This window comes from Cajanus cajan, chromosome 3, assembly GCF_000230855.2.
Source record: "Cajanus cajan strain Asha chromosome 3, NIPB_CcT2T_4, whole genome shotgun sequence".
NCBI classification, from domain to species: Eukaryota; Viridiplantae; Streptophyta; class Magnoliopsida; order Fabales; family Fabaceae; genus Cajanus; species Cajanus cajan.
In genome coordinates, this window is record NC_138519.1 from 2,475,099 (window position 1) to 2,488,011 (window position 12,913).

Below are 12,913 nucleotides of genomic sequence, written 5' to 3' on the forward strand. Positions count from 1 at the left end.
CAATTTGATGAAGATATTTTGTTTGCATATTACACGGAGGATGAATTTGGATATGTAAATTTTTATGATCAATAAGGGAAACAAATTGAACAAATATAACACACAAAACACATTTTTTTTAACGTTTTTGTCAATGCATCAAACAATACAGACAATACTTAGTGGATACAGTTCATCATTTCATCTTTGTTCTCCGTGACCGTTTATCACTTGTAATCACACACATTACATAATATGCAAAATATAACAATGTATTTCATCATCAACATAATAAAATCAGTAATCACACGTTTTTATTTTTTATTTTTAACACAAACAAACATACGTACGTAGTAAAACAAGACCACTTTTGTTCATCTTCATCAAACTCTCTTTACCATCTTACTCCAATAATGGTGTCTTAGCCTACACAAAATATAGAAACAGCTAGCAACGTTAGTTTTATAATAATAATAATAATGAAGTATAAAAAAAAAACTAATTTTAATTATAGGAGCAATAAATTCTTTTTCTAAATTAAAATTAATCTTTTCACGAAATAAAGCGAGATTCAATGAATCAAATCTAGATATAGTAATTTTTTTTTAACCTTGTACAAAAATAAAATTAAAAACAATTTAACATACGTCTTGCTGGATCTCAATTTGAGAGGAATTTATAAAGCAAACTCAAAAAAACAATAGCCTTTATTTATCAAGAAACTTATATATGTGATGAAATTGATTTTTAGTTACCAACAAACGGGGTTGTGTAAGCTTGAAAAAACTATTTGAAGGAGCCAAAATAACTAAAAGTAAATTGTATAATTAAATGTAATAGTTTTGATAATATATAAATTTTTTATAGATGATTTTAATTATTGAATGATATTATTTGAATATTAAATATTTTTAAATAATGCTTTTTATGATATTAAAAATATTTTTTCTACTTCATTCATAACATTTCTCACTTTTCTATTTTCTTTTTACTATGTGAGACCCCATTCCTTCCGCAACTTCCTTTTTACCTTCACTCTCTCTTTTTCCTTTGGTTGCCCCATTCGCTCTCCTTAGATTCTTTCCCTTTTCTTGCTGTCTCAAAGTGGTAGTGCTGAGTGAGCTTGGGTTGCTAGCTGGTGTTCAGAGATTCTCTCTTCTTCTTCCGTGTTCGTTCAAGCTCTCCTTTGTCTTCCTCTTCCGTTTCTTCTTCCCGGAGCTCGGCATTCTTGAACCGAGGTAAGGGAAGCTAGTTTTTGGCTGTGTTGTGTGGAAATTAAATGTAGAAACTCATTTGTGGGCTGATGATTTTGATGAATTTGGGCTGAGATTGAAGGAATTTCATTTTTGGGGTTTCGAGGTTTGGGTGAAAAATTTAGGTTTTTAATTGATTTGAGGTTGCATGTTGGAAATGAGGTGCTTTTATTGATGTTTGATGGAAGTGTAAACTTTTGGATGGTTTGCATGTTGGTTTCCTGGTGTTTTTCGCAGGTTTTGATGAAATTTTCAAAGTAGGTAAGGGTTCCTGTTTGAATTTGCGCCAGGCTCAGTTTTTCACGCCGGGCGTGATTTGAAATGGGAAATCCATGGGTGGATCACGCCGGGCGTGGGAGAACCACACCAGGCACAATATATCTCTATAGGTCTCTGGTTGAGAATTGCGCCGGTTTTAATGCGCCGGGCGTGCATTTGATTTTCAGAATTTGACTTTATAGTCTTCAGGAAAGTTGTAGCCTTGGATGTTAGCTTTCCAATGGCGCTAGAATCACTCAAAAAGCAGTTTTAGAACTCTAGATATGGTTGTTTTAGTGAAGAGGGGTCGAGTTGCTAGCTTTGTTATAGCTGTTGCGGTTTTTATCATTTTTAACCTGGTAGATGAAGGAATTAGGACTTGGTGTCTTCATGAGAGTTGTAGGAAATCTTCTTATCTTTCAAATGAGATAAGTATGAGCATGGTAGGAGTAGTATAACTCTTGATGCGCTATTTTCTGTGAAGGTTGCCATTTCACATTTAGTGATTTGGTTAAGTTGAAAGTTGTTTTAGGTGCTTAGGTTGATTGGTGTTGTTTGGGTGGGTAATTTGACAAGATAGATGAGTTGTAAACAAGGTGGATGAGCCGTATTATGTATAGGATATGTTGTATGTTGTATATGCTGTTAATGATGTAATACTACGCTGTTATAGATATATATATTGTCGTGCTGATTTGGGCTATCATGAATGATTTTCATGTTGAATTAAAATATTGTTGTACTATAGATTGTTGAACTGAGTTGTGAGTAGTAAGATGTGTTGTATACTACCTAGTTGTGCTGGATGCTAATATTGATGTGTTGCGCTGAGCGCGGTCCTTGTCTCGCTAGGCGTGAGACTCCTTAGGAGTCTCTGCCTTGTGGACGCTGGGCGCAATTGGTATTGCACCAGGCGCGAGTGAGCCTTGGGCTCTCTGGTTGGGTCCCGCCGGGCGCGGGCATCCTTACGCCGGGCGCGGAGATGAGATTTTACTATATGCTGGTTAATGTTATTTTATGATGAGAAGAGTCAGAAATGTTGGATATGATGTGATGATTAGTAGATAATACTGTTGATAATGTTGAACTATAATTAATTGTGTTGCGAAAAGTTGTGTTGTGTTGAACGTTGAAAAGTTGTGTTATGTTGAGCGTTGAAAAGTTGTGTTGTGTTGAACGTTGAAAAGTTGTGTTGTGTTGAACGTTGAAAAGTTGTGTTGTATGTTAATGGTTGAGTTGTTGTAGGCCATAATGACTGAGTTGTTGTAGGCCGTAATGGCTGAGTTGCTGTAGACCGTAATGGCTGAGTTGTTGTAGGCTGTAAGGCTGAGTTGTTGTAGGCCGTAAGGCTGAGTTGTTGATCACTAAGACTAGAGGAGATGTTTTTTTTTTTAAATTTCCTCATCCCATTGTGTGGATTGAGCGGCTGTGGTGCTCATGGAGCCCAATTTGTTGAAAACCCTCCCTGGAAAGCTGACCCTTGGAGTGGTAATTTGCAGTTCTCCTCTAAGTTCTTAGTGGTCCCGTGTGTGGGCAAGGTCGAGGCACACGTGTACAAAGTGACCTTGGTATAGGGACCAGGTCGAGCTATACTGATTACAAGCGACCAATACTAACTTATATGCGTGACGACGCATTGTGTGTTTTAGTGCTGTTATGTTGTATGGCTGATGAGTTGTATGCTGATGATGTGAGATGTATGTTATTATTGCTGAATGTTGTGGTATTTTAAGTTGATGTTGTTAAGCTGGTTGATGTGCTAATAACTATAGCTGTTTTCTATCCACATATTGATATATGTATGTTGTTTCCTTTCATTAGCTTACCCTTTGTTATTTCCATGTGGTTTGGACTGCGATGATCATACTATGTATGGGAGCAGAGCAGGGTTAGGTTGGTGACTAGTGGTGAGTCTGCAGCTGGCAGGCGGAGCTGATCATTGTTGATGTTTTGTTGTTTCAACTACTTGGTGTAATAGCTTTGGATGTATCCTTTTGTACATTTTGAATCTAGTCAGACTTGGACCATGTATATATGTATATTCTAGACACTATATGTATACACTTGTTCCTTTCTGTCCGATTTTCAGGTGTACTGTGTAGTGTGTAGTGACCAGCCGGGTCGTTACACACTACTTTTATATTTTCTTTAACTATTAAATAAGAAAATTATCTGTGAAAAAATTATAGCAAAATAAATTTTTTGAGACCCCGTGGCATTCTTCTCTCTTTTCTCCCTCTCATCACTCACCTTATACTTTCCCTTCTCCTTTCACTTTGAATTTTCACTCTCAAATTCCCTTCTCTTTAGCTGAAGCCGTGAGCACCTAGGAGGTTCTTCTCCTCCTTCCTCTAGAGTGAAGCCGTGCGGAGCTAGCCGAGTGTGGATTTCTTTTCTCCTTCTTCTTCCTTTCTCTTCCCGGAGCTCAGAATCGTCTCACCGAGGTAAGGGAAGCTAGTTTTCGCTTAGATTGGTTGGAAATGAGTTTAGAAACTCATGAGATGTTTGATGTTGGGTGATTCATGGGTTGTCTTGAAGGAAAATGTGTTTTTGGGTGTTTTCGGGGTTGGATAAAATTTGGGGATTTTCTGGTTGTGTTGGTTGCATGTGGGTAAAGTTGGGGTTTGTGGTTTCTTGATGGAAGGTTGAACATTGATGATTTTTCTTCTTGAGTTTTGGATGCATGCATGTGGTGATTTTTGATGTTTTTGGGTTGCATGTGGTTGGTAGTATTGCATTTGAGTTGTAGCATGGACTGTGGGTCCTTGGATTGTAGGTTCATGGAGGTTTTGAGTGAAAACGGAGGTGAAATCCATGGAGTTTTTGGAAGATCAGAAACTCAGCTATAGCCGTGGAATCACAACTATAGCCGTGAAAGAAAATGCACTTGCAGAAACCTACAGCTATAGTCATGGATTCACAGCCATAGTTGTGGAAGGGAAAATGAAATGGTAGAGAGTTACAGCTAAAGCGCTGGATTGAGCGCCGCAGCGGTGGGTCTTGATGACCGAATTTGGTCTCAAGGTCTTCATGAAAGTTGTAGCCTTGGATCTTAGCTTTCCAATGGCGTTAGAATCACCCAAAAAGGAGTTCTAGAATTCTCGATATGGCTGTTTTAGTGAAGAGAGGTCAAGCTGCCAGCATTGGTTATAGCTGTTGCGGTTTTTAGAATTGTTCACAAGGTAGATGAAGGAATTAGGACTTGGTGTCTTCATGAGAGTTGTAGGAAATCTTCTTATCTTTCATATGAGATAAGGATGAGTATGGTAGGAGTAGTATAACTCATGATGCGCTATTTTCTGTGAAGGTTGTCATTTCACATTTAGTGATTTGGTTAAGTTGAGAGTTGTTTTAGGTGCTTAGGTTGATTGGTGTTGTTTGGGTGAGTAATTTGACAAGATAGATGAGTTGTAAACAAGATGGTTGGGTCATATTATGTGTTGAACATGTTGTACGTTGTGAAGTTGTTGATCATGTTGTTTTAAGCTGTTATTGATGATTTTCATGTTGAATTAAAATATTGTTGTACTATAGATTGTTGAGCTGAGTTGAAAATGATGGATATGATATGATGATTAGTAGATAATGTTGCTGATAATGTTGAGCTATAATTAGTTGTGTTGCAAGATGTTGAGATGTGTTGTATGTTGATAAGTTGTGTTGTGTTGTAAGTTGATATGTTAAGCTGTACAGTTGTGTTGAACTGTGTGTTGATATTGGATGATGTAGGCCGAAAGGCTGAGGTGATGTAGGCCGAAAGGCTGAGGTGATGTAGGCCGAAAGGCTGAGTTGTTGTAGGAGATCTCCGAGTTAACATGCGTGACGACGCATTGTATGTTTTATTGATGTTATGTTGTATGGCTGATGAGTTGTATGCTGATGATGTGAGATGTGTGCTATTATTGTTGAATATTGTGGTACTTTAAGCTGATTTTGTTAAGTTGATGATTATGCTGTAAAATCGATGAAATGTATGTTGATGATGTATTGATAGCTGTAAAATCGATGAAATGTATGTTGATGATGTATTATTATTGAATATTGTGGTACTTTAAGCTGATTTTGTTAAGTTGATGATTACCCTTTTGTTGTTTCCATGTGGTTAGACTGCGATGATCATACTATGTATGGGAGCAGAGTAGGGATAGGTGATGACTAGTGGTGAGTCTATAGCTGGCAGGCAGAGCTGACTCCTTTTGATGTTTTGTTTGTTTTAGCTGCTTGATATAGTCATTTTGGATGTATTTTTGTATTGTACACCCTAACTCTAGTCGGATTGGGACATTGTATATATTTATATTCTAGATCCTATATTTATATACTCATTCTATTCTGTCTAGTGTTTCCGGTGCACTGTGGTTGTGAGTGTAGTGGTCAGCCGAGTCGTTACAAATTTTTAATAAAAATGTCTGTGAATTTTTAAAAAATTTAAAAGAAATAACCATATTTTTGTCAAAATTATAGCAAACTTTAGAGAAAGATTTTGAAAAGAAAAAAAAAACAAAATTCATATAAAAAGGTATGCATATAAAACCCACAAGAAAAATCTGCATGCATGAAAAATCCATAGATTCAAGTCATCTTATATAAACTTTCTTATAATGAAATAGTTAATGTATAAAATAATGGTTGGTTTTATAAAAATTAAAAAATTAAAAGAGCATTATTGACAAAAAAATCTATAAATAAAATAGAATGACTAAAGATAACGTTCTAATGAATAAATATTTGTAAATTTATAATTAAAATTTTCAATGCTCTTTCAATGATTTAAAATTAATAGTAATTCATAAATAAATTTATTTGTAAAGTTCTTTATATGCAAAATTTTGTTAGTATTAAATAAAAATATAAAAAGTTTAAATATTAATCATTAATATTTTTACTAAAACATAAAATAAAGGTAATTAATTTATTATCATTAATAATACATTTTATTATAATGGTTTACTACGCTAAGCTTTTCCTGGTTGTGTAAGTTAACTAAAGTAAAAATAATCTTAAATAATCCTACAATAGATTATTAATTAAATTTTTTTAATGATATATTTGGATAAATATATTTAGAAAAACTTTTAAAATATAAAAAATACGAAAAAAAATGAAATAATTTTTTTATAAGGCTAAAAAGGTATGCATATAAAACCTACAAGAAAAATCTGCATGCATGAAAAATCCATATATTCAAGTCATCTTATATAAAGTTTCATATAATGAAATAGTTAATGTATAAAAGTGTTATTAAATCAATTATAATGGTCGGTGTTATAAACATTAAAAACTTAAAAGAGCATTATTGACAAAAAAAAAAATCTATATATAAAAAATAGAATGACTAAAGATAACGTTCTTTATATTTTTTCAATGAATAAATATTTGTAAATTTATAATTAAAAAAATTTAATGCTCTTTTAATAACTTAAAATTGATAGTAATTCATAAATAAAATTATTTGTAAAGTTCTTTATCATCTCAATGACTTAATATTATTAATAATTGTAAAAATATTTAAAATTTTATGAACTTTTTTTTAGTATTAAATAAAAATATAAATAATTTTTTTAATAATTATATATAATTTATTTCCAACAAATTAATTTGGAGGGGGAACATGCTCCGTTACTACACAAAGCTTTTCTTGGTTGTGTAACTTAACCAAAGTAAAAATAATCTTAACTAATCCTATAGTAGATTATTATTTAATTTTTTAATAATAAATTGGATAAATTTATTTATATAAAAATTATTGAATGCAACTGACATTTGACAAAAAGAGTTGCAAATATGTTGAAAATTGCTTGAAAATGAGTTCATAAAACAACCAAAAAATTAAAAAAATATATATATAATTTCATATTAGTTTATAGTTGTTTATGAAACGTGATTTTTAAGCAATTTTTACTATGTTTATATCTCATTTGGGTTTGAACATCAATTAATTTTCACATTTTTTTATGTAAATAAATTTAATAAGACAATTTTTTAAATTTTAAATCAATCATAAAATAATTTAAAATCATTTCACAAAATTAAAAATGATTATTATTTTAAAAAAAATTAAATTAATCTAAATTTTAAAAATAAAAAAATAAAAGTATAATTTAGTCATACATTTATAAACAACAATAATTTTTAATAAAATGATTGAATACATACCCCACCTTTAATTTAATATGCCTTCCATTTCCGCACAGTAAAGTTTAGATCATTTTTGTTACTGACACGTGTTTTATAACAAGAATAATAATTATGTTGAATAAAAAATTGAACACATACCTCTGTCAGAAATACCTCTCGTATGGTAGAGTTGAGATCATTTTTCAATGGAATAGAGTTCCTGTCAAATTGAACTTGAGACAATTTGTCTGCTTTTACGGTACCTGCACAAAAAGTATATATCCTGTGGCAATCGATTACCTGCAATTGGTCTAAGGATGGGAGATTTAAATTCCCTTTGTAGAACCTTCTGAACTTTGATAACCCTTTTAGATTTAAAGAGTTGAGCTTCGGAAATATTATTTCATCCTCATTTGATTCATCTCCCTCCTTATTACACACTACTATCTCTTCAATTGAATCACACCATCCTATCTCCATTGTTTTGAGCTGAGCCAAACTTTTGGCTGTTGAGGATGTCAACAAACACCGCAGACTATTGCAACTGTATATTTTCAAAACTGTTAGATTTCGGAGGATGGGCTGCATCCAAGAGTTCTCTAACCCAATATCATCCTCATATTGGGATTCTGTCACCTGAAGCCTCTCTATATTGGGAACATGTTGTAGAAACTCACATGGAAATACATCTGTCTCACAGCGCTCAAAACTTAGAGCTTTTAACTTGTGTAAGAAAAGGTTTCCCTCAAATACTTCATGCCAAATCATCTTCCATTCGTCTCCAACTACTTCTAGATGTTTTAAGTTGCAAAGCTACCAAGAGAAAACCAATAACCAAACAAAACAAGGTTAGGACAGTTAAAGAAAAATATGAATTAATAACTAACTTTTCATGCTAAAAGATAATTAGTGACAATTTATATATTTCTATCAAATAGGTGCACACGATCAAAGTAAAAAACAAAAAAGAAACAGTTTACTTAAAAAAAATTAAATAAGGGGAAAAAATGAACCAGGGTACATATTAATAAGATTTTGATACCGTTTGTGCCTAAACAAATTTATTTCGAGTTAAAAAATTTAAAATGGAAAAAGTAAGTATTAAAAGACAACATTGAGTATGTTTTATGTAGTGATTCCTGGTAGAAGAAAATGATAATAAAAAAAACCTTTAGAAGATAATAGATTGTTAATAAAGATTTTTTTTTTTGGTAAAGTACCGACAAAAAGAAAAACAAAACAAAATTACAATCTAACAAACGGATCTCCAACTATGTCCGCTAACACCTGAGACTATTAATAAAGATTTGAAAACGACTATTAATATTAGTTTAGTAATGAAATTGAAGTAATATGCATAAAATATTAAATTTAAATTTTATTATCTCAATATAAATTTGATAGATAATTTTTTTTTAAGATTTGAAAATCATTATCACATTATACATACTGTACAACGGCATGCATAAGAATCCAAGTAATTGAACTGTAAAATAAAAAAAATAAAAAAAAAATCCGTGTATTTGAATGTATTAAGCATGAGGTAAATTTATTTTTAACCTCAAATTTAAAATTGATTTTTTTAAATTACTTTATATATTATTTTTTATATGTATCAAGAACCTGTCTTATGTATACATTAAATATTAAATTAATACACTTAAGTACAATCTAAATTTATAACTATAATATAAAAAAATTTCAGAGTTTTATTTCTATTTTTAAGTGGATTATTATACCCTCATTTATTTTAAAAATACAAATAAAGTAATCATTCATATTTTTTTTAAGTAATCATGCATTTACAATTATCTATTTAATTTATTAATTTTTTTTATTTTATTTATGATTTTTAAAACTTAAGTAACACTTCGTGCCTTTTTTATTGCACTTAATTTCCATCCAAAAAATTGAATTACTGACACGTGTTTTATAACAAGAATAATAATTATGTTGAATAAAAAATTGAACACATACCTCTGTCAGAAATACCTCTCGTATGGTAGAGTTGAGATCATTTTTCAATGGAATAGAGTTCCTGTCAAATTGAACTTGAGACAATTTGTCTGCTTTTACGGTACCTGCACAAAAAGTATATATCCTGTGGCAATCGATTACCTGCAATTGGTCTAAGGATGGGAGATTTAAATTCCCTTTGTAGAACCTTCCGAGCTTTCGTAACGATTGTAGAGTCAAAGAGTTGAGCTTGGGAAATATTATCTCATCCTCATTTGATTCATCTCCTTCCTTATTACACACTACTATCTCTTCAATTGAACCACACCAACTTATCTTCATTGTTTTGAGCCAAGCCAAACTTTTGGCTGTTGAAGATGTGAACAAAAACCGCAGACTATTACAATGATATATATTCAAAACTGTTAGATTTCGGAGGATGGGCTGAATCCAAGAGTTCTCTAACCCAATATCATCCTCATTATGACTTTCAAAGCACAAAATATGGTCAAAGGAACTTCCCTTCACCTCAAGGCTCTCTATATTGGGAACATGTCGTAGAAACTCACGTGGAAATACATTTGTCTCACAGCGGTCAAAAGTTAGACTTTTTAACTTGTGTAAGAAAAGGTTTCCCTTAAATACTTCATGCCAAATCATCTCCCATTCGTCTCTAACTAGTTCCAGATATTTTGAGTTGCGAAGCTACCAAGAGAAAACCAATAACCAAACAAATTAGGACAGTTAAATAAAAATATGAATTAATAACCAACTTTTCATGCTAAAAGGTGCTTGATAATTAGTGACAATTTATATATTTCTATCAAATAGGTGTAAACGATCAAATTAAAAACAAAAAAGAAACAATTTACTTAAACACAAAATAAGGGAAAAAATGAACCAGGCTACATATTAATAAGATTTTGATACCGTTTGTGCCTAAACAAATTTAATTCGAGTTTAAAAATTTAAGATGAAAAAAATAAGTATTAAAAAAGAACATTGGGAATGTTTTATGTAGTGGTTCCTATGGAGAAGAAAATGATAAAAAAAAAAAAAATCATTTAGATGGTAATAGGTTGTTAATAAAAATTTGAAAAGAACTATTAGAGTTGGGTTAATAGTGAAATTAAAATGATATGTTTAAAATTCTAACCTTATTCCTCTTGATATAAATTAGATAGATAAAATTATTTCAAAGATTTGAGAACCATTAACACATTATACATGATATATGATACGGTATAATGGCATGTAATTGAATGTATTAACACATTATACGTGATAAATTTATTTTTTATTTTTCAAATTTAGAATTAAATTTTTTAATTATTTTATATATTATTTTTATATGTATCAAGAATCTATCTTATGCATACATTAAATATTCAATTAATACATTAAAGTACAATTTAAATTTATACCTATTACAAAATAGATTTACAATGAGTAATGAATTTTGATTTTTACTTTTAATGAACTTTTATACCTTTATTTATAAAAATAAAATAAAATAATGACTCATATTTTCTAAATAACCATTTACAACTACTTATTCAATTTATTTTATTTTATTTATAGTTTTTAAACTCAAGTGACACTTTGTGTCTTTTTCTCCTTACTACTATAATATAATGTCCAGTTAAAAAAGCACTCTCCTTTCTCCTTTTTTTTTTTTTTTTTTTGGTTACCTTTGTCCTCTTTCTCCATTTTATTTGATCTATCTTCTTTTTTAATTTGAATTCCAATATTAAAAAAATAATCTCTTAATAAAAATAAAATAATAACATAAACATTTTCATTATTGTTATTATTATTAACTAATAAAAAAATAATTTATGCATGTAACTATAGATTTAGTACAATTTTTCTAATAAAATGAATATAATATATATTTTAAGTCATATAATTATAAACGGATAATTAATTAAATATTCATTCAATAATAAGATGGGAATAAAGACGAAGAATGACCATCTATTCACATAATAGTTGGAGCCAATTGCTCCTACTAAATTTTTAATTTTACTATATATATATATATATATTATAATTATATATATTTTTTATATTTTGAAATATAAAAAATAATTTATAATATGAATATTGCCTCACAAATTTAATTAGTCTCATTCTCTTCTATTTTTCAATTAGAAACTTCAAATACTTATTTTTATCATTTCTTATAGTTGTTTTTGATACACTATCTCCATAATTATTCAAAAATATCAATTAGTTATTAAACTACATTTCTTTTATCTTTATATGCAACTTTGAATATTTTAATCGTATATATCTTTCCATAATTCAACTTTTATTTTTATCACTAAGTTTAAATATTTTTTAAAAAAATTTACAAATAGTTAAAAATAAGTTGTGCATTAAAAAAAATTATTTAATTTTTAATTATATAAAAATATAAACTTATTATGTATAATAAATGGGACAAAATGTGTATTTATCCATGTAGGTATTATCCCCACGGCTTAAAATGATGGGTACAATATTAGTACTCGCAAGTACCTGTACTTTAAAAATTAAAATAATTTTAATTATATAGAAAATATTTTTATTTAATTTATTTTTAATATAATTATATATGACATAGTTATTCATTTTATTAAAAATATGTTTTAAAGGTGGTTATTTTAAGTTTTATTTTATTTTTTATTTAAAATCTTACATTTTAACAAATATGTATGAATAGACATGGATATTCGTAAATTATATAAAATTCATCAATACTCATTAAATAGATACCCATATTAAACATAATAGGTGACGGATGATTACTACCACCCCCAACTCATTGTTAATTCTAATTACAATAAGGACAATTGAGTTCAAATCTTAAACCATATGCATATAAAATATATGCTTATTAGTGGATAAAAAATAAATAATTTTAATTAATTCAAATTTTAATAATTTGCACCTAATTTAATGAATTTTTGCCTGTTAAATTATTCAAAATATTTTTAGTATAATATTATAAAATTAATAAATTTTTATTTAGTTGTAAAATAATTAATTCATTTCTTATTACAGATTTCATAATTAAAAAATATTTAAATTTAATATAAGTTAAATCCTTTTTAAATCTAAATTGCTCATATAATTTTATAAATATTTTAAAAGATATCTATAAGATTATACCCTTCTTAAATATACCTAAATTCTTATTATATTTTTAGTAATTAAGTAATTAACTATGCTTTTCTCAATAAAATTTAAATTTATAAATAAATATATTTTAAACATACATTAAATGAGAGGGTGTCGTCCTAAGTCTTAGTAGAAAGAGGATATTTGTAGTATGTGCAAACAAGGATGTAAAAAAAAGGTAATGG

General features: G+C 29.3%; 1 protein-coding gene and 1 long non-coding RNA gene across 2 annotated transcripts in view; both read right to left on the minus strand.

Moving 5' to 3' along the window:
• Positions 1 to 96: 96 nt before the first annotated feature.
• On the minus strand, positions 97 to 7,703 carry LOC145955437 (uncharacterized). The gene is made up of 2 exons (XR_014432072.1): positions 7,652 to 7,703; positions 97 to 405 (listed from the first exon to the last, which is right to left on the minus strand). It is a non-coding gene; the product is annotated as an uncharacterized LOC145955437 (long non-coding RNA).
• Positions 7,704 to 7,830: 127 nt separating this feature from the next.
• LOC109802723 (uncharacterized) overlaps positions 7,831 to 12,913 on the minus strand; it is an 81,714-nt gene continuing 76,631 nt past the window's right edge. The window contains exons 11-13 of the mRNA XM_083071500.1: positions 9,585 to 10,268; positions 7,954 to 8,420; positions 7,831 to 7,870 (exon numbers count right to left, since the gene is read on the minus strand). Of these exons, the coding sequence (XP_082927626.1) occupies positions 7,831 to 7,870; positions 7,954 to 8,420; positions 9,585 to 10,268 (1,191 nt within the window). The remainder of the gene's footprint in view (positions 7,871 to 7,953; positions 8,421 to 9,584; positions 10,269 to 12,913) is intronic.